Raw genomic sequence first — 26,371 nt, forward strand, 5'->3', positions numbered from 1 at the left:
AATTCTTTTCAACAAATTCGTATTGATAATTTTGTGTTTTGAAATCCGTTAAATAAAACTAATAAGAAAATAAAATATGTTAAGGGCACTCGCTTATATATATACACATTTGGCTACAAATACTAATATTTCATATTTTGGCGGCAAATGAACTGATTTATCACCAACTATGGGAATTTATTAATGTTATATTTAGCAGTTGCTCAAAAAAGATAATGTTATGTTTAGCATAAGATTTGCAACATGACCAATCATATTTTGGTCAAAAAGACCAATCATATCTCGAGATCATCAGCTGATATGACATCATGTTGTAGTAAAACAAGATAAGAAAAAATTGCTCAAGAGGGAGGACACGTGCATGAAGAAGAGCTTTCACATGTCACATGCAAACAATTTTGTTTCCAAGGATCTTCTTGAATTTTTTTTATGAACTTAAATTAACTAGTTAGCTTTATATTATAATAACCAATGAAATATTTTTTCATACGATTATCATATTGACACATATAATATTTGTTTGCAGTAGCAACTTTGAATCAGAAAATGGAGGTGCTGCGGTTAATGTCAATTTTGTTTCTGTTTTTGGATTTAGCATAAGTATCCATTTGGTTGACAGATTAATTGGACAAATTCCACTAAAGTCATTAAATTTTGGTTGACAGAAACATCATTTAAAAATTCACTAGGTGATTTTTCCGGATATAAATATTTACAAAAAATAGACTATAATAATTAATTGTTATTTGTTTTTAATTTTAAATTAATCTATAATTTTATGCATAATTTATATTAATAATATTATATTACTTTAATTAGATATATAATTTTAGATATGTTATATCTAATCGATTTTGTTGGTTTTTTCAGAATCAATTTAATTATCATTTGAATAGTTCACATTTCGTAAAAAAGGAAAACGAAACCGTAAAGGTCGAAGTTCCTAAATCAAGCGTACAAGTATCATTTTTATCTTGGTCAAACTAAAGAGTTGTACTAATCCTTTAGGTTTATTAGCTCTTTTATCTCTTACTTTATGTATCCAACTTTTCTAAACTATGTGATCTAACAATCAAGTCTTGTACTTTGTCTTTTTAAATAGAATACCTTTTTTCAAAAAAAAAAAAAATTATAGAGATTTTATAGATTACATATATATGTTTTACTCAAAAAAATGTTTTAATCATACCAAAATATCTGCGACACTTATTTTTCATACATATAGGTGTCTTCTACGATCTTACGAAAGTATAAGAAAAATAAATCTCTTACATACTAGTATTTACCGATGTTTGAACATGCCAGACAGACTTAACCTTTTACTGACACTTAGAAATTTCTTTTATTGATACTTTTCTCTAGTCATGATCTCAGCAACAGTCCTTTCTTTTTGTACTCTTCCCTCGGAATACAGTTGTTTAGTGGAAGTCATCACTGACGATTCCAACTTCAAAGAACCGATTGCGTTACCCATTCTCAGATCAGAATGATCCTATAAGTACATGTGTGTGTGAGTATATACACACATGGTGGTTTGGTTTGTATTGAGTTCGTTAAACGGTTCCATCCTTTACTTTAATGATTGTTCATTCGTATATACAAACTAAATATTGTATAAACGTCAAAATCAAAACATTTGAACTTATTTAAATAGTATAAATTACGAAACATGTGAATATCATTAAAAATCACTACAAGAAACAAACCAGACAAACGAGAAGCTACGTTTCACGACATTTCTTACAAAAGATGAAAAAAGCAAGACGAGACAAATAGAAACTTACGATTTAGCAATAACAACACCATGTGGTTGTTGGAGTCTTGGCTTTAGTTTACTTGATGTACTGAGAGAGCCATTTGAAGCCTTCGCCATAACCCATCTTCCTGACGATGCTGCACATGAAAACCTCCAATGGTCTTACGTTCGAGTCCACTAGATTCACTTTACCCTTTCCCGTGGTGAAGTTGGAGAGGCCGAGATGGTAACGGAGCTCGTCCTCTGATGCAGCGTATGGTATGTCAATCTTGTTTCCTAGGATGAGGAAGGGAACGGTGGCTAGAGATTCGTCTGAGAGAAGCGCGTCCAGTTCCTTTTTCGATTCTGCAAATCTCTCCTTGTCGTAAGCATCCACTAGGTAGACCACAGCATCCACCTGCACAATAAAACAGAGTATAAATCATTCGAAACTATTTGTTCACAAAACTCTACCACTGAAGTAGCTTCAATGAGCTGAAACATGTGAAGTTACAGATCCTGATTCTACTATGCTTATAGGATAAATGGAGCTTTACACTAGAGTGAAAATGACCTAACACAATATGATAAATTGCATATGAGCAAAATAACAAACCAAGCTTTAGAATGACTGGGAAACTACAAACATGGCATACACTAGAGTGAAAATGATCTAGCGTGATGAATCACCTATGAGTAAAACCTCAATATAGGGGCTATAAGGGACACCAGAATAAAACAGGGAATAAAAAATCACAAGGCAAATGGCAGTAAAAAAAACATAGAAAACTGCAAACATAGAATTCACCAGAGTGAGGATGATCTAGCAAGGCTTTCACTAGGAAGAAGAAGTGTGTAAGATCGATTGAATATAAGATACAGTAACTAGGTGAAGTATGAGCAGAAGAAAACAGGAAAAGAAATCTCAATATGATCTCCTCAAATATGGTAAATGGGCAGGAAAAAAGGGAAAAGGTTGATAATGCTCACCTTAGCGTAGTAATCCTTCCAGACCCTGCGAGCAATCTGATGACCGCCCAAATCAAAAGCCTTGAACTTGATTTTGCCAATGCTTAGTTCTTCAGATGTTGGATGCTGCGTCGGCTGGTGCTGCACCAATCTCTGTTTCACCAAAGCACATAGTATCATTAGTAACTAACAACACACACATACATAATTGGTGGAGAATGAAAAACACTATAATTGAATCTGGACTGAGCTAACAAACGACTCAAAGCAGTATATAAACGAAGGTTCTTAAATCAAAGTCAGCATCTACTCCCAAACTTAGAAACAACAACACATCTTCAATCGAAGAAGATACACACTATATTTGAATCTGGACTAAGCTAACGACTCAAAGCAGTAAAAAACGAAGGTTCTTAAATCAAATTCAGTATCTACTCACAAACTTAGAAACTTCTCACGGAACAACACAATCAAAATTGAAGATCTATTAGGTCATGGAAGTTCGAATCTAAGACCCGAATCGAATCTACGATCGAGCAATCACGATACGGATCGACTCGAATGAGAAAACTGAAAGAGGATCAGATTGATTAGAAGAGATCGATCAAGAGCGAACCTCGTCCTTGAGCATGTGAAGCAAGGTGGTTTTGCCGGCGTTATCGAGTCCGAGGAACAAGATCTTAGCCTCCTTCTGCCATAGCCCTAGCGAAGCTAGAACGCCATAGAACCAATCTATCACGAACATGATCACTCCAACCACACAACTCTATCGCCAGCGAGAGAGAGAGAGAGAGATCTTGAGAGATTCTAATTTAGCTTCGAGGTCGAGTAAAGACGAAAGAAGCCAAGGTGAAACATGAAAACGGCAAGCAGTGCGGATTCAGAAACCACAAACGTACCCACGTACTAGGGTGGCTTTAATAAACCTAGCTACAGTTTATATATGTAAGGTCCCATAAACGTTTTTGGGCCTTTTAGTCGAAAAGTAAAATGATCTTTTCGGATCCATGTAAATAAAATATTTGACAATTTGATAGCAAATTTGTCAAAAGATTGTTTAATTTGGTAATATTAATATAGAGAAATACGCAAATAAAATAAGTTTTTCTTTTCTGTGGAAATTATTAAGTGGTGCAATCCCAGTAGCAGATGTGATCATAAAAAATGTTTGAAAGTTGGTAGTAAATGCCAAGTTTGTGGCTGTGAAGATGAAGCAGTAATCATGTGTTGTTTCTTTGTCCAGTTGCAATGCATGTATATGGATGTGCTATGTATAATGTTCATCATCCAGAAAATGGTTTGGCCTTTCAAATGATGGCCTTCAACAAAGTCTCTTTGGATGTTAGGAGATATATTCCGTGGATTCTTTGGTTAGTATTGTAAAGATGATTGTTGTTTTAATGGACTTTCAGTTAAGATGAAAAAAAGAAAGACTTTTGGTATAAAACCAAATAAACCGAAGGAGTTCAGACAATCTGCGAGAACTTTCATCATTATATACACAAAATTGACCGATCCTACCTACTACAAAGAGTCTGAAAACGCCAAAAACTTCACGAACGGAGCTGAAACCCCAACCCCAAAGTGTATATACTCAAAGCTTTTAGTTTTGTGACATGAGAAATCTCATTGATCGAGCTTTTGGTTAATGCTTACAAACTGAACAGCAAAATCCTAAAGGCGTAGAGCATCTAAATCAATTGGTTAGCCGGAGATAAGTGTTAGCCTTGTAGTGTAGCTCAGACAGCAAGTGCTTTGAAGTTGCAGTATCAGAATCTGATGCAACACCACTGATGATCTGCTTTATCATTTCTGCCATTTTACGATCAGCCTTTTTATGGTTTTTACCATACAAGCCTTCGAACTCTTGGGATTTAATCACGGCTCTCTGAAGTACATCATCTGGAAGACCTGTGGAGAGAAAAGAACAATGATCACTGAATGCTTTTGTTTCAAATGAAAAGTTTTGAGGCGAAGTTATTTACCAGCTAAGCGAGCAACGTTAACTCCATAGCTTTTAGGACATGCACCAGGCGTCAATCTGTAGAGAAATGTAACTTCTTCCACTCCACCACTTCCTTCTCCCACTTGACATCCCATATGGCAAAGCGATACCTATTATCCAAAGTTTCAGAATGTACACAATAAAAACAATCAGAATCAGATGATTGATTGTCACAACAAGTCTTCTAAACGCATAATCATAATGATCACTATCTGAACCAGACACTTTCCACAATACCTGTGGATTGGTTTGATAATCCATAGAGAGACGATGATAATGAGTAGAGAACATTCCTCTACACTGCACTTTGTCTATGAAGTGCTCAAGAACGGATTCCCTGTAACAAAATTAAAAGATTAAATTTTAGATTAAAGTGAACAGAACACTAGCAGTATGTCTCAGCAACAAGATACGCAAGTAATGGTTCAACATACGCAATGGCTTGTCCATCTGATGTGGCTGTTCCTCGTCCAAGCTCATCTAGCACCACCAGCGAGTTTCGAGTTGCTGATGACTGCATATATTATGACATTATAACCTTATGTCAATGTTCTTGTTGGTATTTATCATAGTTTAACAATACATGTGAGCAGAACTCAAAATAATCAACAACAGTGGTAAGTAACAAATTAATCTGATGAAAGCTTCTTGTAACCGAAGTTGACAAACAGTATGAACATTACTTACCAGCATTACAGCAGTTTCTGATAGTTCTGTTAAAAACGTGCTTTGTCCTGCCATAATATGATCTTTTGCACCCATCCGGACAAATATTCTGTCAACAGGCGAAAGCTCAAAGGTTTCTGCTGGGACATCTGCTCCAATCTGTGAAAAAAATCGTCATTTTGAAGTCATTTTCATCAAACATTAAATGAGTCAAGGTCCATTAGCCTTCAAATTATTTAAAAAAAGATGGGGTTACCTGAGCCAAGATCACAGCCAAGCAAACTTGGCGAAGAAGGGTTGATTTTCCACCCATATTAGGGCCTGTGAGGAGGATGAAGCTGGCCTGCTTAGACCCACCAATCTTTACATCATTTGGTACAAAAGAGCCTCTGCCTAATGAATCACCCCTCAGAACTGGATGCCCTAGACCAGTGGCTGACAAGTGCGGAACATCAACAGATTTAGAACTTGATATTACTGGACGGCATCTTACTCCTTCGTAAGAATCACTTGCAAAAGCGAGGCTGATCAACACGTCTAGCTCTGCAATAGAATGGATTCATGTCAACAAGGCATCCCTAGAAAGATCTAAGCGCACACTTTGTTTCCATGCCTAATTCCATTAAACTATGTTCTACCAAGTAATCTCTTGCTAATAAGATGTAACTTATTAATCGTGGAATCGAATTTAATTCTAACTAGCTCAACAAATGCTCAAAACCATCAACCACAGAGCTAACACCCGGGTGGCAATAATTAACAGGTATTGACCAGGAAAAAATCATTTTCTTGAGGAAGATACTATCACTTCTTAAAAGAAAAGACTTAAATAAAAAAAATTATAAAACATGAATTTGTCCATACCAGCTGTTGCAGAAACCAATTGTCTCCATTCTTCTTGATGCTCGCAGAAACGTCCAATCAATCTTTGTGAAATGCTTTTTAGAGCAGACTCTTTTTCAGATTTTGCTTGTGCTAGCTCTTTTAATAATTTCTTGATGGTAGGAGTCCAATATCGAAAGACACCCTGAAAAGATGGATGTAAACAGTTAGAAAATCCCATTTGACTAAATCAAGCTCCTCTCTTTATAGCGTGGATACATCAGCTATTTTGTTTACCTTTTTGGATGAGCATAATTCGTAATCCTGAGGAATACTCCCACTTAAACTTTCAGGAACTTCCAAGAGATATTCGTCTTTCCCAACAGTAACATACTTTATCTGGACAAAACCAACAAAGCTCTGATCAGCACCCCCAGTTGATTAGGCATTTAAGGGGCTAAAAACATATATGAAAGTAGTTCTCACCGATGCATCTCCGAGTAATTTTCGTTGCTCCTTCAGATGTTTCGTCAAACTGACTTCCAATTCTTTTACCGTTTTGCAGGTAAAATCGTATTCTTCATCAGCTCCTTCATGAGGTACTACACGTCCAGAATCGTGAGCTTCTACCCAGTCAAAAGCATCCTTAAAATACTTAATGAAGGGTGAGATGTTTGGAAGACTTTGACCTGACATAAAAAGTATTTAAGACGCTGTGGATATACCAGTCTAAGAATGTAAATATGGAGAGCGCTGATGGTACCAGGAGTAAGTAAATGACGCAGGCGTCTGGAATTATCATGCTCCAAACTAGCACGAAGGGAAGAGCATGCTTCTACCATTGTTTCACAACCACGTAGAGTTGATATGAACTCTTGTAGCTGCTTCTTTGCTACATCCTCATATAGAACCACTTTGTCTCCATTTCTTCCACTAGCTTCACTGTACCATGTAACACATCGATTTTTTAAAACAAAAATGTTTAGTAGAGAATCTAGAGATCGCTGATATAAACATGAAATGCAATTAATAACATCTCAATCCAGCTAATCACTTACATGCTAGAAAAGATACGTGCAATCAACCGCTCCATGTCTGGAAGTCTTGACAGCGCCTTCCGGAATTCCAGCGAGTAAGGGAGATTTTCCCCCTGAAAGTAGGGACAGTACCATAATACATAGAATTGTCAGACGGATAGCATAAATGAGAGTCCTAGCATTGCATGCAAAGTAAGCTTCGTATTATTAAGGAATTTTTTTCCAGAAAATAGATGGTTAGTTGAAAAGCACATCAAAATATCAGATTTGTCACGGAGATACAGTGGCACACTGGCAAAACATGATCTTGAACACCCACAATGGGAAAATAGAGTACTTCGGAAGAGATTTTCATGGATTGCGAAAAGAAATGAAAAATGTAAAATGGGATACCAAGAGGACAGGTTATTGTCTACTTGAGAAGCAGATAAATGTAAGTCATTGCTTGTAACACACAAATGTCAGCAGCATATAAAGTCAAGCAAAAATTTAAAGACTCACCCGAAGAATTGCTACAGCATCTTGACGTTCCTTGATCAGTTCTGGATTATATAAAGGTCTTGCCAGCCATGTTTTCAGCAACCGTTTCCCAGACGCAGTGATACATTGGTTCAATTGTGCATACAGCGTTCTTCAAAAGACAACAGCCAATATTAGTTTTGGAACACATCAGCTCCGTTTGATAATATATAGCAAGGTTGAGATACTTTACCCCGAAACGCCTCCATTTCTGCTGTTTTCAAATATCTCAAGGTTTTCAAGAGCAGCAGCATCAAGAACCATGTGCTGTTTCACAGTAAAGTTGCTGAAATCACAGTAAGGCAGGGATTCAAACTTGGCAAATCTAAGTAGACTCTCATCCAAGAAAGCTTGTCTCAGGTAGTAAATGGCACCACCAAGAGCAGAGAGTGCCAGGCTACCGTCCTTATCTCCATTTGATAATTCAGACAACATTTTTGGTAGGCAGCTTGAACCACTTTCATTGTTAAGGGGTGGATCTCCTAGAACTTTTCCCTCACCGGAATAAGCAGAAGACGGTTGACAACTGAATCCCTTGTAGAGAATCCCAATTTCATGTATGGTCTTCTCTGCATCCCAGAATTCAGAAAGTGGAACCAGATTATTTACCAAGGGATTTCTGGTGTGTCTAACTATTGTTCTCTCTGTTGCAGAACTCAGCGCATTAGCTGGTTTAATAACTTCCACCGGCCTTATCTCAGAGAGCACGCAAGACAATGCACTGCAATCTTGATCATCCTTGAACTGGTGGGAAATGAAAAAAAATGCCATCAATTAGAATAGAATATTCAAAAGCCGAATACATCCACAGACACGGTTACCAAGAGAGATGATCTAAAAATGGTACATATGCTAAACATGCATCGCTTTTCTTTCAATCAATTTAATTACAAGAACCCACCTGCCCAAGGATGATCTTCTTTGTTGCAACATCAACCAAACATACACCAAAATTGTGCTCTGCTTTCTCGTCAGTTAAACTCTCTCCTCCTTCAGTCAACGCCATAAGATAAGATGCATCTGGATTAGTTAATACCATCTCCCCATCTGTCAGCGTGCCTCTTGTAACAACTGCACATATTTCACGCTTCACAACCTACAAAAACAGGAGTAATGTCACTACGAATCCTCCCTATCATAGTTTTCTAAAAATAGCACCAGCCGTAGTAAATGAACTTTAATTTCATTAGCAATCAAACTGATTGGCTAGAAAGTGATGATGCCTGCTATAACCAAATCCATAGTGGGACTTACTTTATCCTTGGAGCCTTTCTCTTTTCGGCGTCGCTCCAGCTGATCAGGTGTTTCTGTTTGCTCCACCACTAAAACCCGGTAGCCCTGTTACACTCAATTCAATCAAACCTAGTTCTATCCAGCAATATGACTTCTACCCATGACCCACACATAATAAGTAATAAATCATACTTAGATTGGATTGCTATGTTTCAGAAAACAAACCTTTTGAACTAATTTCTCGATGTTTACAGAGAAGTTCTTCTCAGGAAATCCACAATGAGGTTGTTCTCCCTAAAAACAAAACTCTACATCAGGTGCTTCTTTACAGAAAAAAATAGATAGAGAAAGCAAATGATAAATAGTGTAATATCAATGAAAGGGACCATTATAGCATGATTTTCAAGGGACCATGGTATTATTTACACTTTTAAGAGATGCTTCAAAGGGCATCAACAAATTATGAGTTATAAAAATCAGTTACCTTCATGTACCGTAAATCAAGTTCCTTGGCTCCTACGTGCGCATCCATCTCATAAAGCTCATAGAATTTACCCATCTGCTTGTCATCAAACGAAAACCATTTAGATTCACGATTCTCCCATCAATTAATAAGTTCTGATTAAATGACCACTTATTGATTTACCTTGAAGAAAAGAACTTTGTCCATATGTTTTGATTTAAACTCCCACCATTGTCTCTGAAAAAAAGAGGTTACAAAATCAAATAAGTGAAATTTGATTAGCTTCATCAAATATCATGAGGCGGACTTTCATGTGCTCTTTACCTGGCCTCCTGTTAATCTCTTGACAAAATCAGGAGGAAGGTAGAGTGTCCTCGGATCATAATTCTCATCGGTAGGTCGTCTCCTTTTTGCATCTCTGCGGTCTCTGCTTGCCGGCAATGATATTCAAAAACAAACAAATTAAAACTTAGCTAAAACAGGGATCATGCAGCCTACTAACACGTCATGAGGTTAAAAGAAAACTAAAGATGTTACAAATTAAACTTAAGTAGATCTATGTAACTGGGTTCTTATTCTACATTTTTTTCTACTCCTAACCACCATATCAAATAACCTCTATGATGATGGACCAAAATTGTGAAAAGACTTACATTCCCATGAAGCGAAATTTCTCAGATTCACGCGCACCGAATCTAGCCAGAGCATCCCCATCCAACATGTTATCATCCAAACTCTTGACAACCTTATCAGCTGCAGTAAGACAAGATAAAGTTTAGCAACCAACAAAGAACACCATCTTAAACCAAAGTCAGTGCAAGATTCTCAGCTGTCAACAAGATGAAACCGTGAAGTATCACAAACCAAAATATACAAAAACACGCCTTTATAACAAGAGAACATTCAGATTACCTTCTCCAATCTTCTTCACAGGTTCCACCACAGAAGCCTTAAAACCTTTGAAGGTAGTAACTTTATCAGTCTTGATTTTCTTCTCACCACCTGGTTTCGCTACTTCACTAGTCTTCTTCCGCTTTCTAGAGTCAGTTTTGGAAGGAGTTTCTTCATCTTTCTCCTCCACTATCTCTTCTTCATCCATCGTATCATCCTCAGCATCCAACTCCACATCATCTTCTTCGCTCTCACACACCTCCTTCCCCACGTTCTTTCCCCAGTCCTCATCACTAGAATCATCACCATCACTTTTATCTTCTTTCTCTTCTTCCACATGACCCATCTCCACATCCTCATCTTCATCCGTCACAACTCTTCTGAAAGCCGAAGCTCCTCTTCTCAATCGCTTAAACCTATTTACTGAGTCCCCCTCAACCACCCATTCGATCTTCTCCTTCCCTAAATCCAAAGACTCCTCTTCCCCATCTTCATACTCAACCACATGCTTACCTTCACCCTTATTGTACGATGTCACGCTTCCATCGTACCATTTCTTATCCAACGGCCAATAAATCCTAACTTGCTTCCCCACCACCTCGTCTCCATACGTAGTTTCCGTAAATTTCGGAGGCGAAGGTGTCTGTCCGATGACGAGGAGTGGCTTCTTGAGCTTGGGGTGTACAGGAGAAGGAGTCGTCGGACCGGGGCTTGGACTACGAGCAGGAGGATTCGATTTAGGGAGTTTGTTATTGGAGAGAGGCGGAGAGCTAGGGTTAGAGTTAGATTTGGGGATTTTGGTATTGGAGAGAGGCGATGGAGACGGAGAATTAGGGTTAGGGTTAGATTTGGGGGTTTTGTGATTGGAGAGTGGAGATGGAGAGGGAGAAGGAGATGAAGCGGATTTGCCGAAGAAGGAGGTGATTTGACGCTGAGGATTGACCAACGGAGACCTTCCGCTGATCTGACGGCGAGACGGCGCCATGGGGAGAGGAAACAAGCGAACAGGGAAGGTGGAGAGACGAGAGAGGGAGAGGGAAAGTGAGAGAGTGTGGTGATGGGAACTAGGAGGTTAAGGGAATATAGTGTACAGATTGCGCGGGAACTTTCACCGGGAAAGACGCCGGCGACGCTTCTGAAATGGCGGGAAACAACGCCTAGTTAGACTAAAATAATCACTTATATACTAAAGGGCAAGTCGCCGGACAAATCAAATTCTGACATGTGGATTTTTTTTTTAAAAAAATTGAAAAATAAAGAAAAGCAAATAGTTTTTGTTCATCAAAATATGGAAGTTTCAAAATTTCAAATAACCAACCTTTTATAAATTCTTCATGCGCGGATGAGTCATGTGAAGATAATATTTAATTTTTTATTTTTTTTATCAACAATGTGAAGCAATTGGCTATGTGTCAATATATTTTTGTCCAGCATAATGTAGTCCAATTATTATAGAAAATATAGTTAGTTTTGAATTTTTCTTTGCATCTTTATGTTTCTGGAGTCTAAATATAGACTAACAATTTTCTAATTTTTCAACCAAGAGTTTGATTGATGTTGGAGCATTGCAGAAATAGAGAATTTAGAGAGAGCGGATGATGTATTAGAGAAGAAGAGAAGAATTATTATAAGAAAATTAATATAAAGCATAAACCTGCAACACGGATTTTTTAGCTCCAATGGTGAAAAAAGAGAAGATAAAACGATAGAGAAAAAAAAAGAGAATAATATGTAAACTAACTTCAGGTTTGATCGTGTGATGATGATGGTAACTGGTAAAGAAAATAATTAAGAGAATAGTTAGTTTATTAAATAGCGTGGATAATAGTTCTCTTTTTCTATTGTTAAATTAAATTAATAAGAATTTGTAATTATCTATCTTTTATTTTATCAAACTGGTACAATCCTAATTCCTAAAGATAGAAACATAACGTATTAGAAAACTATAAATTAACAGCAGCTAAATAACTGAAAAAATTTTAAAAAAAAATCCCTTTAGATACAAAATGTAGTTCAAATAAAAAGAGCACCTTTCCCGATCCAATGTTATGATAACCAAACATAACACAATATGACATTTGTATAAAGTAGTTTCAACATAATTACTTCAATATGATCCATAATTATAATATATTTAAAATTTACTAATTTATTTAAATTTACAATTATAATAAGATAACTAAAAATAAAACAGATTTTTGGTCCGTGCATAGCACGGGAAGTAACAGTAGTTAATGTCTATGTTGCTGCGAGTCTCTACACTCCAGTGAAGAATAATCAAAGCCGTTGTTTTCTTGTTGACACCAAAGCCCATTAGTTGTAATTATCGAATACGATGACCGGTTAAGATTGAACCGTTTCATTTGTTACTAGAATTTCCAGAAATAAATCAGCTAAACCGGAAAAAATCAATCTGGAATTTGGATTCTCCTCTCCATTTCATCCTTCCTTTCTCTTGGTTCCCTTCTCTTGTAGTTGTAGATGTTTAGTTATTAAAGTTTGTGGTTTCATCTGTGTTGTTTCTCTAGTTTTATGTTTTCGTTTTTGAGATACACCCATGTACAGTCCGCAATTAACTCGTAATACATGAATTCAAATGTTCACATTTTCCAACGTTTACACAAAAGTAGTTTTTGCTTCGCAGTCTTTAAACAGGCAATTCTACAACAAAATCCTAAGATAATAATGAAAGAAGACATTGTTTCCAAAACCCCTTTTTTGGTGTGGTGTTACTTGATTTTTTTTTGTTTTAAAAGAGAAGGGATTTAGATAAAACGGATGTCAAAGGTGTTGGGATCAATCTGCCAAACATTCAACGCTGCATACTCCTCCAAACACTCCTTAAGCTGAGCCTCACTGTATCCCTGTTTTTACATCCAAAATCACTCAAGTCTCAGTGATCCATCATCCATTAGAAAAGAAGATAAAGAAGACGAAAAAGTAACAAACCTTTCTGGAGATCCAGTTAAGCGCATTTGCGTAGCTCACATGGGTCTTGTTCGACCTAGCAGCTTCGTCTCTTATGATGGAGTATGTGTCTGATATTGCATCCAGTCCTGCTTTCTGTCTATCATCCGCATACAATGATATCTTCGACATTTGCATTAGTCTAAGCGCCTCATCCACGTCACTCTGTGCCACTGATTCTGAGAATCTCAACCTTGCTAGTGCCTATTCAAACAAAAGCAAACTCATTTACTCAGATTGTGCCACAACTCAGTCCAAGATTCCAAGTCTCTTATTACTTAGTTCTACTTACAGCGGATATGCGCAGAATGCTGAGCAGAGTTCTCACTGTTGTGTAAGAATGAGGAGTGTTTGATTTCGCTTCTTCTTGCCTGATGCTGGAGTAAGCTGTTGCTATGTACTCCTCTAACTCTGCTGGAACGTATGGGGATAATCTCCTCGCAGCTGAAATGTATGCACTAGAGAAACCAGAGATGCTCATGTTAGAGTCTCCAGAACAAGAAGAAGGTTATACAAGTGATTCAACTTACCGGAGAATATTAGGTTCCAGCGGCTCGAACCCAAGCGCAGGAGACTCTTGTGTCTGGTGCACATGGAGCACGTGTTTAGCCAGTTCAAGGTCGCTGTCCATATCAGCTCGATCTAAGATCAACCAAAGAAGATCGAATCTAGAAAGAAGGGCTGGTGGAAGGTTTATGTTTTCAGCTGGGGTTCTTCGCAAATCATATCTTCCCCTTCATAAAACACATATATGCATAAATTTAATAACTGATAGCACCGTTCAGATTGTTTTTGTTTTATTCATATTGAAAAAGGTAAAGTTACCAGGCTGGATTGGCTGCAGCAAGAACAGCTGTTCTAGCGTTCAAAGACGTGGTAATCCCAGCTTTTGCAATGCTTACAGTTTGCTGCTCCATGACCTCATGAATTGCAGTACGATCCGATTCATCCATCTTATCAAACTCATCAATTGCGCAGATTCCCATGTCAGCCAGGACCTGAAACAATCAATTGTATCAAATGTTCTCAATCACAGAGTTCTTAGCAAAGACATCATATATTCCAAACACAGTGTATCTTACCAGTGCACCTCCTTCTAGAACCATCTCATTTGTTACTTGATCTCTCATAACAGCGGCGGTTAGACCAACTCCACTGCTACCTTTTCCTGTTGTGTAGACTCCCCTTGGAGCAACATTAATAATGTGCTTGAGAAGCTGACTTTTGGCAACTCCAGGATCACCCATCAGACATATATGAACATCTCCTCTGATCTGCAAGATAAATCATGGCTAATTTCAGTTATACGTCAATAAATCATAAAGCTCCGTAAGTCAATGAACGAAGACTATGGACACTTCAAGTGAATGAAAAGAGGTAAGAAAATATAGTTGGAGATGAAGTAAACAAAGATAAATCGGCTAATTTCAGTTATACGTAAGTAAATCATAAAGCTCCATAAGACTTTACCTTCATCCCATCCTTTAACTGCCTGTGAGGAGCACCCACAAGGAGGAGAAGCAAAGCTTTTTTGATATCTTCATGTCCATAAATCTCAGGAGCCAGAGATCGAGATAGCTTATTGTAAATGTCACCATCCTCAGCCAAACGTGCAATCTGTTCTTCCTCATCTTTCTGGAACTCATATCTGTAGATTATAATAAAAAGGTCAAAATGTTTTCTGATATTGTGAACACACCAATGCATCTTTATAAATTAAGAAAATGCCAAAAACATGGAATATGTTTACTAAATCAGATCATTTATTCAGAATCGAAGGTGTAGTATAGGCTTACTCTTCGTATTTCTTCTTGAAATGAGTCACAGATGTTGCTTCCAGATATGTGTCTGCTACTAGGCCAGCTCGAAGTGCCTTAAACCCAGTGTAAGGAATGGGAAGAAATATTCCTGAGAATTCAACAACGTCACCAGGTGCTACCTACAAGGGTTAAAGTAAGCTAGTAAGAAATTAACAATTCTGCTGAAAATAAACAATGTATTGATCGAGTCCATTGTTATGTTAAGAGCTTTTTGAAGCCATTAAGCTAAACTATTCGCTTATTCAATCACTGCTGAACCTATGCTTCTAAGCCGCATAAGACTACCACCTTGAACTATTCCGAAGCAACCTAGTTACTTATTCAGAAAGAAGAACAAATAGACTTCAATGATAACATAAAAGCAAGGTCAGGAAAAAAAACCTTTCTTGTTAACTCTCCTCTTAGATGAACAGTCATTGACCTCGGAATATGCCCCTTAGGTACGTGCTCAGCCAACTCTTGCATCTTAGCCTGCAATATAATGAATAACTTTACTCATTAATTTGATATAAGATGTATCATTCACATAAAACGAACAACCATCAAACCAGAACAGAACCTCCTGAAACTTTAGAAACTTTGATGCCCTGAGCTGAAGAATAGGATTCCCGGCTTTGCTGTTAACGCGACAGCGGCTGGAGGGGCACTTAAACAAAGGCATGAAAACTCTTGATGTAACTTCCTGATTTAGCATGTAAGAGAATAATTATCAGAACCAGTAGTTATTAGAAAGAAAAAAAAAAGAAACTAAGATCTGGAAGGCAAGGTTAGGTACCTGGTAGATTTCATGACCACAATCCTCACATGTGTATACAGCAACTGCCATCAGTGGCTTGACATCAGAACAACGGGTAACAATACCGGCAATCCTCACAAGTTGTCCAATGTGTGAAGCCTTAACCTCCCTAATGGTAGATGGCCGTCCCTTTGAAGGAGCTTTAAAATAAACCTCGCTGGATAAAAATAAGTTCATTAGTCATCAACGAATTGAAACAAAACGATTCACTCAAGAAAGGGCACTATCAGTAGCAATCAACAAACAATGCAGAATCTCTCAAACAGATAGACTTACTAAAATCTTTTGATTTCTGAAGGAATTTGCTGACGGGGATCAGAAACATCTGCATTATCAGTTCCATCATCGGCTCTCTGAGTCATGAGAATGTCATGGTCATCATCTGGAAAGGCCTCAGTGGGTTCAGGTAGAAGCTCATCAATAGCAGAGGAGAAAATGGAAACGTATCGCCGAGTGTTCTCAGTCAAACGTGTCATAAACTCATGAAACTCATCAAAACCCTTGTACTGCAACAACAAAGAGAGACGGTTAAGCTCACTTGATTGTGTAAAAACGAAAGAGCAGGAGGAGAGAAAGAGTAACTCACATTGATTAGGTCGTGGAGATCGACCTGAATAGCCCGACTCTTACGATTCGCAACTTCTTGCTACACATATCACAAAATTATAAGGAACCCAGAAATCAATTTCACAATGAAAGAATCCACTACCAATTTCACTAATTTAATCGAATAAACGCTAACTGACGGAGATTCGCTAAACCCTAGATGAGGAAATCATCTACCAAATTTCAATCGGATAAGCACTAACTGACGGAGAAGAGAAACTCACGAGGATCTCCAAGTACTTAGATCCGCCGCTAGCGTCGGTGAAATTCGCGAGAAACTCCTTCGCGAGCGCTGCAATGAAATGAAGAGAGGGTTAAAAACGGAAGAGATAATCGACAAACAAAGCAGTGATTTTTACTTATACCTTTATCAGCTTCGAAATCGTGTTCTTTCATGGTTGAGAGAGAACGAGAGTGTGTGTGTGTGTGAGAGAGAGAGAGAGAGAGAGAGAGAGAGAGAGAGAATGCAAATTAGGCGGCAAAAGCTATGTAAATGGAGATGAGATTTAGGCGGGAAAATCACAGAGAGTGAGGAAGGGCGGGGTTAAATGGACGGCTCAGATCTTATGATATGATAAGTAGTGCAAAATGTCCAACGATAAACTAACCGGAAAAAAAAATAAGAAAAAGGAAGTGTGGCTGCCGAGATTCGAGCTCGGGTCTCCACGGCCACAACGTGGAATACTAACCACTATACTACAGCCACTTCGACGACTTAGATCTTTTGATAAGATAACTAGTTCACAATGTCCCACGATAAACTAACCGGGAAAAAATAAAAAAGGAAATGTGGCTGCCGAGATTCGAGCTCGGGTCTCCACGGCCACAACGTGGAATACTAACCACTATACTACAGCCACTTCGTTGTTTGTAAGTGTCTCTTAATAAAATATAACTTTATACATACACTTTTGGTAAGTAATGCAAAATATCGACACTACTACCCCAACCAAAAAAAATTTAATAAAAAGAAGTGTGGCTGCCGAGATTCGAGCTCGGGTCTCCACGGCCACAACGCGGGATACTAACCACTATACTACAGCCACTTCGTTGATTTGTATGGCTCTTGAAAAGCTATATACTAGAAATATTATAACAATTATTTGTTTCCAAAAAGAGTCTGATTTCATAACATTTTCGTTATATAAAGTAAAAATGGACAAATCTTGTCACATTCATTCATCTTATTGTGGTATGTCTTTCCAATTACACACCCCCTACGACTCATTATCACATACTTTGTGTGTAAACCTTCCTCGTTCTGGTATATCTTTCTACTTACACATCTCCTACGACTCATCCTCCCACAAACTTTGTGTGTAAATCTGAACCACATTCATGATGTTTCTTCTCATTGTGGCCTGCATATCTTTCTACTTACACTTCTCCTACTGTCCTACAACATATTCTCTCATAAATTTTTGTGTGTAAAGCTGGATCACATTTATCCTCCTCCTCCTTATTTGTGGTATGTCTTTCTTCTTCACTCATATCCTAAGACACATTATCCCATCATCAGAAAGAGTAACTCACATTGATTATAGTTATTAATTGTTCTTTATTTATATTTCTTCTCTTACTTGACGTGTATAAATTGTTTACCTCAAGAGAAATTTCATTGGAGAGAAAAAGAGAGAGAAATTTCATTGGAGATCTAGAAAATAAAAATAGAAGAGATGTTATGGAAATGTTTTCAAAAGAGAAATAGCTACTTAGCATTTTATAATAATTTTAAAGTTTATTATATTTTGATAATGAAAATTTATTGTTGAAAACCTCAAAATGGAAACTTATGGATATATACATGTTCTTAGAAATGATATTTTTCCTATTTAATATAATATACTATTCTGATCAAGTTCCCTACCCACAATCACCACAAATTGTGTATTTAACCAAAAAATGGAGATGAGATTAAGACATGCAAATCAGCAATAAATTCTAATTAATGTGAAGATAAGGTACCTCTTAATAGCTAGCTGTTCTTTGTTAAAGTCATCGCTTACTTGTTGACCATTTAAACTCCAACAATTATCACATATGACGAATTGAATGCGAGCCACGTGAAGATGTAGATGTATATACCCTTCATGTCTTTTTTGTTTTGTTTTTTTTTTCAGATTCTGAAAACATTAGTTCAAGAAAAAAGTCAACAACTCGTAAGAAGCAAAGCAGACCAAGAAAAAAATGGCAGGAGGGTCGTTTGGTCCAACGGGTGTGGCTAAAGAAAGAGCAGAACAGTACCAAGGGAAAGTCACTAGCTATGTCATCATCGCTTGTCTTGTTGCAGCCATCGGTGGATCCATCTTTGGATATGACATTGGAATCTCAGGTTCTCTTCATCATCATCTTCTTCTTCCTCCTCTTTAAAGTCCAAAATCTGAAATGGGTTTTGTTTACAGGAGGAGTCACATCAATGGATGAGTTTCTTGATCAGTTTTTCCATACGGTTTATGAGAAGAAGAAGCAAGCTCATGAGAGTAATTACTGCAAATATGATAATCAAGGATTAGCTGCTTTCACTTCTTCACTCTACTTGGCTGGTCTGGTTTCAACTCTGGCCGCTTCACCCATCACTAGAAACTATGGAAGGCGTGCGAGCATTGTATGTGGTGGAGTCAGCTTTTTTATTGGAGCTGGTTTGAATGCTGGAGCTGTGAATTTAGCAATGCTTCTTGCAGGAAGAATCTTGCTCGGTGTTGGCATTGGGTTTGGAAATCAGGTTAGACAGACCAGTTATTTTGGTTGTTTTAGGTAGGCATGGACATTCATATTTTCCGGATAGGGTTCAGTTTAATTTTCATTCGTTGATTCTGGTCTTAGAGATTTAGATCCATAAAAGTACCTCTAATTTTAGGCGGTTTCAGATCGGTTCTTATCGACCGGCTCGTACTAAATTTTTAAAACTGCTAAATCAAAAAAGTTCGGCTATAGTTCAGTTCGGCCGAAAAGAGCTCAAAGTATCCGAATGCCCAAAAAAAATATGGAAACGCAAGAAAATACCCCCTCCCCAAAATAAAATATATATCTCAAATTCCAAAATTTTACTCAAAAACCAAAACTATATATGAAAAGTGAAAACCTCAATCCCAAACTTAAAAAAAAAAAAAAAAAAAAATCTAAAATACCCTACCATTCTTTATGAAACTTAACTTGGTTATGTCTTTTTTTTTTCACTCAGGCGGTTCCTTTGTATTTATCAGAAGTGGCACCAACACATCTCCGAGGTGGTTTAAACATGATGTTTCAGTTAGCTACAACTCTTGGGATCTTCACAGCAAACATGGTCAACTACGGTACACAACAGCTTAAGCCTTGGGGATGGAGACTCTCTCTCGGCTTAGCTGCTTTTCCAGCCCTTCTCATGACGCTAGGAGGGTATTTCTTACCCGAGACACCAAACAGTTTGGTCGAAAGAGGGTTGACAGAGAGAGGAAGACGAGTTCTCGAGAAGCTAAGAGGTACCAAAAACGTAGACGCCGAGCTTCAAGACATGGTAGATGCGAGCGAGCTTGCGAACTCCATCAAACACCCTTTCAGGAACATTCTACAGAAACAGCATAGGCCTCAGCTAGTTATGGCTATCTGCATGCCAATGTTTCAGATCCTTACAGGGATAAACTCAATCCTCTTCTACGCTCCGGTTCTGTTTCAGACAATGGGGTTTGGAGGGAACGCTTCTCTCTACTCATCAGCTTTGACAGGAGCTGTTCTTGTCCTCTCAACGTTAATCTCCATATCACTAGTGGATAAACTAGGACGGCGAGCTCTTCTTATCAGCGGAGGGGTGCAGATGATAATCTGTCAAGCTATAGTGTCAGTGATCTTGGGAGTTAAGTTTGGAGACAACCAAGAGCTGTCAAAAGGGTACTCAATAGTAGTAGTCATCTTCATCTGTCTCTTTGTGGTAGCTTTTGGATGGTCATGGGGACCTCTCGGATGGACCATACCGAGCGAGATCTTTCCATTGGAGACACGTTCAGCTGGTCAGAGTATAACGGTTGCTGTGAATCTCCTCTTCACTTTCTTCATAGCTCAAGCTTTCCTCTCTTTGCTATGTGCATTCAAGTTTGGAATCTTTCTATTCTTCGCTGGATGGGTCTCAGTGATGACAATCTTTGTCTACTTCTTGTTGCCTGAAACCAAAGGAGTGCCTATTGAAGAGATGACGCTGTTATGGAAGAAACATTGGTTCTGGAAAAAAGTATTACCTGCAACAAATCATGAAGCTGAGAGTAACAACAACAGTTCTATATAAACCGATTTTGTAAGGGTCATTAGTCTGTTTTGATTTTGTCAAGAAGAATCAAGAAATTTGTGTTGAAGATTTTATTGCATATGTAATAACAAGTTGTGATCATCATGTGACAAGTAAAAAACACAACACAACAACACAAGAGCCATGGAAAGAGTCACACAGTAGTGTCTGACTTGTTTCACAAGAAACTCTATTAAAGAGTTAGAGTGTTGAGCAAGAAAACATTGGTTGTGATTGGCGTTGAAGATCACATTCTCAAGCTTCAAGATTCTTCGACATCTGCTTATAAACAGACTGCTGCAAGCAACTTTTTTAAGGGTTTCCTGAATCTTGCTAAGCAAGTAACTTGTTCTCCAAGAAACATGGAATAGGAAGAGAGCTTGGAGGAGGAGAAGCTGAGCTACAAGCACCGGCGTAACGTCTGGAGACGATCTTCTTCTGCGAAGTCTCTGGTTCAGGTCCAATCTTATTAGTCGAAGTTACAACACTGTTACGAAACGCGCTCAGTGTCTCGCCGCGTTTGAGGATCTTGACTTGTCCCATAACAAGATTGGTTTTCACGGCCGGGGATACAACCATCTTCCTAGACTGATACGACGTCGTCGTGGGGCTTCGCTTGAGTCGGCGAGGAGCCGTCGTAGAAGCGTGTGGGTGACGGCGAAGGCGAGAATGATTACAATGGATTAGGGTTTCGTGATCGGATCTATGCTTTAAAGAGCTTCCAGGGGAGAGAACAACAGCTGTGGCCATATCGCTTTAGCTATTTTTGATTAGAATGTAAAAATTATCTCACGAGGGAAACCTGTTTATATAGAATCCGGATGACTCGAGCCACCAATTTCGAATTTCTATTTTTCCTTTTTGGGGAAAAGGAAATAATTTATATTTGTGAATTACATCCATACCTAAATTACCTATACTAAATATATGATCGTAATTGTAAGATCGTAATAAATCAGCATTAAAAAAAAAAAACTAAACATATGAATATTGGATTAGTACGAATATTTAGATAGAGAATCACTAGATATTTTAAGTATTTTTTGTGTTTTGAATATTGTTTAGTTTTAGACATTTACTTGTCAAAAATTTCAAGATATCTTATATATTTTAAATATTTTTATATATAAATTCTAAAAATAATTAATATATTTAAATATATAAATCTATTATGCCATTTCCAACATCGTCTCTCTCTTGATTGTGGTTAGTATATGTTAAACTTGAAGAAATAAATAAGCGAGATATATACAAAATTTTATCCTCCGAAAAGGAGAATTCAATATCCAAAACTCCAAAGAGCTGTAATAGATAATGTCCCAAACTCATAACTTCTGTGGCCCAAAATAAACAAAAATAAAAATAAGTGAGTAGAAAGAATAAAAAAGGCCATGGTTCTTTTCTTCACCGGCCTTCATGAAGATCTTCAGAGAAAACATTTGTTCGTGTAATATTTTCATGATCAAAGGCACTTAAACCAGAATAAGGACCAGAAGAGAACATAGAAGAAGATACTTCTGACTCCATTGTAGCTGATGACTGTCTCCGGTTAGGACGAGCTTTGTTTGAAGCGTTTAAAACCGGTTCTTGATACTCAACCACCCGTTGAACCATTTTAAGTGACTGAACCACTTCGCCCATCGTTGGTCTCTGGCTAGCTTCAGGTGCAACACAAGCTGCAGCAATTGTGCAGACTCTTGCGAAATCTTCTTTTGGGTATTTTCCTTCGAGTCTTGAATCAACTAGTTCATCTAACCGGTCTTTATCTCTAAGTACTGGCCTTGTCTGCATCAAGAATCAACATTTTTACATTCAAGACATCGTAAAGAACAAGTTATAGACAATGATAATGCAGAGGGCTTATTATAACTTTACCCAAGTGACGAGGTTCTCTTGGCCTGAAGGTTGTGACATATCAACAGGCTTTCTACCAGTAAGCAACTCAAGAAGGACAACGCCGTAACTATAAACATCACTCTTGACGAGTAGGTGTCCCGTCATTGCATATTCTGGAGCTACATACCTGGAAAAGTATTCCAGATTTCACATAGGCAACTCAAGAGTATAATGCTGTAATAAAAACTTTTCAGAGAGATGAGAGCTCACCCAAACGTGCCCATAACACGAGTAGATAAGTGATTACCCCTGCCTTCAGGAGCTTGTTTAGCTAGTCCAAAATCTGCAACTTTGGCGTTGAAGTTGTTCTCAAGGAGTATATTAGAGGCTTTGAAATCTCTGTGTATAACCGATGGTTGCGAGTCTTCATGAAGGTAAGCTAAGCCTTTTGCAGCATCAAGTGCAATCTTCATCCTGGTGTCCCAATCAAGAGGACAGTTCAACCCAAGAGCCCCTGAAACATAAGATAAATGACTTTAATAAATCACACGCTAAAAATAGGAAGCAAGGGACCTAAAGAGTATACTACCATGGAGCCAAGCCTCGAGGCTGCCATTTGGAACAAGTTCATAACAAAGTAGGTGCTGAGAAGAATCTCGACTGCTATAGTAACCCACAAGTTTTACAAGATTACGATGATGAAGACGGCTTAGCATATCAATCTCCACCTGGAATTCTCTATCACCTTGTGGTCCTCCACATGTTAGCTTCTTAATTGCTACAGCAGTACCATCGGCTAAGATCCCTCTGTAAACCTTGCCAAACCCACCTTCCCCTAAGATGCTGGCAGATTCAAAATTGCTTGTAGCCTCCTTCAGCTCTTCATATGACAGAAACCGTGTACTTGCTGGGTGGGGAAGAGATCCCCCTGACGAAGCTGCTTCCAGGATCCTTGGTTTTACTGAAAAGAAGGAAGATGTGATCAAGCAAAAGAACAATAAAGTTAATTGCACTGAGGGGAGGTGGTACATACCAATTTCTTTGTGAGGATCAGGAGCTTTCTCTTCTCGCAGTGCACAGGAGCAAATAATAAGCACAGAGATTATGGCGGCGATAAGCACACCAGCGGCTACAGCAAATATAAGAATGAGATTGGGATGCTTCTTTTTCCCAGGAGAACTTATTGACGTAGATGCTGAGGATCCTTGTGATGGTGCTTTGCGAGGTGAAGAAGCCACTTGAGGTGCTGCAAAAAATTTAAGATCTACCTTAATACAAATGTAAGGAATCATGCTGATATACTCTCAAAAACATTTTACCTTGAGAAGGTTTTGGGGCCTCAAACCAAGTGAAGTTCAGAAGTTTGTAATCTCCCACCAAAGTTGGGCTGAACTGAATCTTGTGGCTGATAAGTGAAGAGTTTATCGCCGAAGCCTGACTCGCTGAAAAACTAATTCCAGAGTGAGGCGTGATATCCATTGAAATATTCATCCTTGATAAGCTTAGCATATAGAAGTTGATCAGCTCAATTTGGTGAGGTAGGAGACCAAGCTGGGAAGCAAATTCGTTCAGGAACATGTTCCAGCTGGGAGTATCTGAAACATTCAAGAGAAGGATATCCAGCTTTATAGGATACACGCAGTGGCAGCCACTACTTCCTCGTTTCAGCACCATGTCTGGTTTGCAACAATCTGGAAGAACGAGAAATAGACAACAAAGTACTCAAAGTATGAAACTGAATAATATCAAAGAGAAAGATGAGAATGGATAACGTCTTACCTGAAATCGAGGGAGACAAAGGTGGCTTCGTTAAGCCATCAGGAAGTGCGCCATTACTAGATTGTGTTGGAGCAATATCTACCAAGCCTGCTCCAGGAGACCCCCCAGGAGACAGGGCATTCCTTTTCACAGACGGTTTGGAGAAACGAGAGCTGGTAGGGGGATGAACAGACGCAACCAATCGACTATAGCGGGGAGGATGCAGAGGTGCTTCTGCTTGTTGTGGTGCCAAATGCTTTCTATGAAACGGCGGAAACTCAGCCGGTAGGGGCATTTCTGGTGAAGTTGAAGGTGACAAATTTGGTGAAATCGCTACTCCTTCATGTAGAGCATCAGCTAACTGAATATTGAAGAGAGAAACCACACAGTATACAGAAACCAACGCTCTCAACACCATTATCAGAACATCTCTTTGCGAACCTGTAATAATATGCATCATTAGAGACAGAGAGATAGGAGGTAAGACAAGAAACTGAACTAAAGCTAGTCCATGTGAATGGGTCAAATTACAACTAAGTAACTCATGATAGGATACAAAAAGGTATATAATAAAGGTTGCTTTTTGAGAGACAACACAATATACAGAAACGAACACTCTCAACACCATTACTAATACATCTCTTTGCCATCCTGTCATTTGATATATCATTAGAGACACTCAGATAGTAGGTAAGAAAGAAAAATTGAACAAAAAATCTAGTCCATGCGACAGGCTCAAATTGCAAGTAAACATTTCATGAAAAGATACAAAATGGTACATATAGTAAAGTTTGCTTTTTTAGAGACCACACAATATACAGAAACCAACACTCTCAACACCACTATTAGGACAACTAACTCTTCGTGAACCTGTAATTTACTATTATCATTTGAGATAGGAGTCAAAACAAAGAATTGAACTAAAAAAATCTAAAGCTGCATATTTAGAAACAGATATACAAAAGGGTACAATAAAGTTTGCTTTTTTTAGTCTGGGTCTAGAGCAAAGATCTTGGGTACCATATTTAGAAACTATAAACTTATATCTTCATCTTAAGCACCACCATCACTTTAAACCTCATAAACACTCCAAATCTAGTAACCTAACAGATATAGACACAAAGTAACGAAAATAGAAACCCAACACGTAAGCGTGAATTACCAGAAGAGCTCCCGAGTGAGAAAATCGACATCACCGACACTTTTTTCTTTTTCCTTGAAAACCTTCAGATCTGCTTTAATCACTAACAAAACTCGCCGCGAATCACTGTGGAAGACGCAATCCACGGAAAAACGAAACCCGAGGAGGCTCTTCAGGGGGTTTTGGAAGGTGGATCCGAGAAGGGAGTTGTCTTAACCGGAGCTCCGGAAACCCGAACCGGATAATCCGCCATCGTCGCCAACGATTTTGAGCTGGGGAGAGTTTTCCGTTGGCGGAGATTTCTTCGGATTCACTCCGCTTTTACTACTGTTACAAGCTCCTTCTCTCTCCTTCTCTCCTTCTCTCCTCTCTCTCTCTACTTTATTTTTCTAAATTAAAAATATTTTTATTTTGTTCTTTTCTCGAAATGTTTAATTTAATATTCTTCATTTTCTGATCGTTTCGGTTTTTGAATGCGCGACAAAAGAAGAGAAGCGTGCGGCGCACTTGAGCGTCTGTGTCCTTGCTAAAATGCGCCTCTTAACGGAAGTGAAACGAACATTAACGGTAGAAAAAGGAGAAGAGCGTCGTCACTCGTCACTGTCAGAGTGTCAGTATTTAATCACAAACCGACTTCTCCGTTGACCGGTATTAGTGTATTTACTATATCAAACCAATTTTATACCGGAAAACTTAATGGTTTGTGGTCCTTGTGGTTGTGGTTAAAATGCTCTTCTGATTTGAATAATTCATTCAACCGACATAATAACAATCCTCTTCTCCGATCAATTCAAAGATGACGCCCGAGTACACCGAAATGCTTCAAAATCTCGTGTGCGTAAGTTGCTA

General features: G+C 38.2%; 6 protein-coding genes and 2 non-coding genes across 8 annotated transcripts; 1 reads left to right on the forward strand and 7 right to left on the reverse strand.

Annotated features, from left to right (window-relative positions):
• Window positions 1-1,627: 1,627 nt before the first annotated feature.
• LOC106438662 (GTP-binding protein SAR1A) lies at window positions 1,628-3,609 on the reverse strand. Its single transcript, XM_048776117.1, has 3 exons — window positions 3,321-3,609; window positions 2,726-2,857; window positions 1,628-2,153 (listed from the first exon to the last, which is right to left on the reverse strand). The coding sequence occupies exons 1-3, from the start codon at window positions 3,447-3,449 to the stop codon at window positions 1,833-1,835; spliced, it is 582 nt and encodes a 193-aa protein (XP_048632074.1). The 5' UTR covers window positions 3,450-3,609; the 3' UTR covers window positions 1,628-1,832.
• A 571-nt stretch (window positions 3,610-4,180) lies between these two features.
• Window positions 4,181-11,523, reverse strand: LOC125606942 (DNA mismatch repair protein MSH6). Its single transcript, XM_048776118.1, has 21 exons — window positions 10,362-11,523; window positions 10,103-10,202; window positions 9,774-9,876; window positions 9,633-9,686; window positions 9,471-9,545; window positions 9,212-9,280; window positions 9,008-9,091; window positions 8,655-8,849; window positions 7,947-8,497; window positions 7,736-7,865; window positions 7,256-7,347; window positions 6,961-7,139; window positions 6,684-6,886; window positions 6,495-6,596; window positions 6,240-6,402; window positions 5,632-5,918; window positions 5,397-5,534; window positions 5,144-5,223; window positions 4,947-5,046; window positions 4,690-4,819; window positions 4,181-4,615 (listed from the first exon to the last, which is right to left on the reverse strand). Exons 1-21 carry the CDS (start codon window positions 11,323-11,325, stop codon window positions 4,401-4,403), a joined length of 4,014 nt encoding a protein of 1,337 aa, XP_048632075.1. The 5' UTR covers window positions 11,326-11,523; the 3' UTR covers window positions 4,181-4,400.
• Window positions 11,524-12,903: 1,380 nt separating this feature from the next.
• On the reverse strand, window positions 12,904-17,038 carry LOC106438659 (DNA replication licensing factor MCM7). The gene is made up of 15 exons (XM_013879903.3): window positions 16,895-17,038; window positions 16,754-16,821; window positions 16,510-16,569; window positions 16,200-16,429; window positions 15,903-16,080; window positions 15,687-15,809; window positions 15,509-15,598; window positions 15,104-15,246; window positions 14,778-14,955; window positions 14,390-14,581; window positions 14,133-14,305; window positions 13,838-14,041; window positions 13,600-13,765; window positions 13,290-13,511; window positions 12,904-13,204 (listed from the first exon to the last, which is right to left on the reverse strand). The coding sequence occupies exons 1-15, from the start codon at window positions 16,923-16,925 to the stop codon at window positions 13,106-13,108; spliced, it is 2,157 nt and encodes a 718-aa protein (XP_013735357.1). The 5' UTR covers window positions 16,926-17,038; the 3' UTR covers window positions 12,904-13,105.
• A 125-nt stretch (window positions 17,039-17,163) lies between these two features.
• On the reverse strand, window positions 17,164-17,235 carry TRNAH-GUG. The gene has a single exon. It is a non-coding gene; the product is annotated as a tRNA-His (tRNA).
• An 82-nt stretch (window positions 17,236-17,317) lies between these two features.
• TRNAH-GUG lies at window positions 17,318-17,389 on the reverse strand. The gene has a single exon. It is a non-coding gene; the product is annotated as a tRNA-His (tRNA).
• Window positions 17,390-17,747: 358 nt separating this feature from the next.
• On the forward strand, window positions 17,748-20,892 carry LOC106438658 (sugar transport protein 7). The gene is made up of 4 exons (XM_013879902.3): window positions 17,748-17,997; window positions 18,650-18,861; window positions 18,932-19,251; window positions 19,711-20,892. The coding sequence occupies exons 2-4, from the start codon at window positions 18,717-18,719 to the stop codon at window positions 20,785-20,787; spliced, it is 1,542 nt and encodes a 513-aa protein (XP_013735356.2). The 5' UTR covers window positions 17,748-17,997; window positions 18,650-18,716; the 3' UTR covers window positions 20,788-20,892.
• Window positions 20,893-21,032: 140 nt separating this feature from the next.
• LOC106442007 lies at window positions 21,033-21,740 on the reverse strand. Its single transcript, XM_013883748.3, has one exon. The coding sequence runs from the start codon at window positions 21,535-21,537 to the stop codon at window positions 21,121-21,123; it is 417 nt and encodes a 138-aa protein (XP_013739202.2). The 5' UTR covers window positions 21,538-21,740; the 3' UTR covers window positions 21,033-21,120.
• Window positions 21,741-22,019: 279 nt separating this feature from the next.
• Window positions 22,020-25,926, reverse strand: LOC106438656 (probable serine/threonine-protein kinase PIX13). Its single transcript, XM_013879901.3, has 8 exons — window positions 25,544-25,926; window positions 24,403-24,822; window positions 23,943-24,314; window positions 23,657-23,869; window positions 23,213-23,584; window positions 22,894-23,137; window positions 22,663-22,810; window positions 22,020-22,572 (listed from the first exon to the last, which is right to left on the reverse strand). The coding sequence occupies exons 1-8, from the start codon at window positions 25,572-25,574 to the stop codon at window positions 22,192-22,194; spliced, it is 2,181 nt and encodes a 726-aa protein (XP_013735355.2). The 5' UTR covers window positions 25,575-25,926; the 3' UTR covers window positions 22,020-22,191.
• Between the last annotated feature and the right edge of the window lie 445 nt (window positions 25,927-26,371).

Source organism: Brassica napus, chromosome A3, assembly GCF_020379485.1.
Source record: "Brassica napus cultivar Da-Ae chromosome A3, Da-Ae, whole genome shotgun sequence".
Classification (NCBI taxonomy): Eukaryota; Viridiplantae; Streptophyta; class Magnoliopsida; order Brassicales; family Brassicaceae; genus Brassica; species Brassica napus.

Excerpts from the sequence above, each read along its gene's own strand:
- LOC106438662 (XM_048776117.1), bottom strand. The coding sequence starts at position 3,449 with ATGTTCGTGATAGATTGGTTCTATGGCGTTCTAGCTTCGCTAGGGCTA. Across the intron at positions 2,858-3,320 it reads TTCACATGCTCAAGGACGAG|AGATTGGTGCAGCACCAGCC; the intron begins GTTCGCTCTTGA and ends TTGGTGAAACAG. Across the intron at positions 2,154-2,725 it reads GGAAGGATTACTACGCTAAG|GTGGATGCTGTGGTCTACCT; the intron begins GTGAGCATTATC and ends TTTATTGTGCAG.
- LOC125606942 (XM_048776118.1), bottom strand. The coding sequence starts at position 11,325 with ATGGCGCCGTCTCGCCGTCAGATCAGCGGAAGGTCTCCGTTGGTCAAT. Across the intron at positions 9,546-9,632 it reads ACAAAGTTCTTTTCTTCAAG|ATGGGTAAATTCTATGAGCT; the intron begins GTAAATCAATAA and ends GATGACAAGCAG. Across the intron at positions 6,403-6,494 it reads AATTATGCTCATCCAAAAAG|GGTGTCTTTCGATATTGGAC; the intron begins GTAAACAAAATA and ends CCATCTTTTCAG.
- LOC106438659 (XM_013879903.3), bottom strand. The coding sequence starts at position 16,925 with ATGAAAGAACACGATTTCGAAGCTGATAAAG. Across the intron at positions 16,570-16,753 it reads CTAAGTACTTGGAGATCCTC|CAAGAAGTTGCGAATCGTAA; the intron begins GTGAGTTTCTCT and ends TGATATGTGTAG. Across the intron at positions 15,247-15,508 it reads GAGGAGAGTTAACAAGAAAG|GTAGCACCTGGTGACGTTGT; the intron begins GTTTTTTTTCCT and ends TAACCCTTGTAG.
- LOC106438658 (XM_013879902.3), top strand. The coding sequence starts at position 18,717 with ATGGCAGGAGGGTCGTTTGGTCCAACGGGTGTGGCTAAAGAAAGAGCA. Across the intron at positions 18,862-18,931 it reads ATATGACATTGGAATCTCAG|GAGGAGTCACATCAATGGAT; the intron begins GTTCTCTTCATC and ends TTTTGTTTACAG. Across the intron at positions 19,252-19,710 it reads GCATTGGGTTTGGAAATCAG|GCGGTTCCTTTGTATTTATC; the intron begins GTTAGACAGACC and ends TTTTTCACTCAG.
- LOC106442007 (XM_013883748.3), bottom strand. The coding sequence starts at position 21,537 with ATGGCCACAGCTGTTGTTCTCTCCCCTGGAAGCTCTTTAAAGCATAGA.
- LOC106438656 (XM_013879901.3), bottom strand. The coding sequence starts at position 25,574 with ATGTCGATTTTCTCACTCGGGAGCTCTTCTG. Across the intron at positions 23,585-23,656 it reads TGATCCTCACAAAGAAATTG|TAAAACCAAGGATCCTGGAA; the intron begins GTATGTACCACC and ends CCTTCTTTTCAG. Across the intron at positions 22,811-22,893 it reads CGTGTTATGGGCACGTTTGG|GTATGTAGCTCCAGAATATG; the intron begins GTGAGCTCTCAT and ends ATACTTTTCCAG.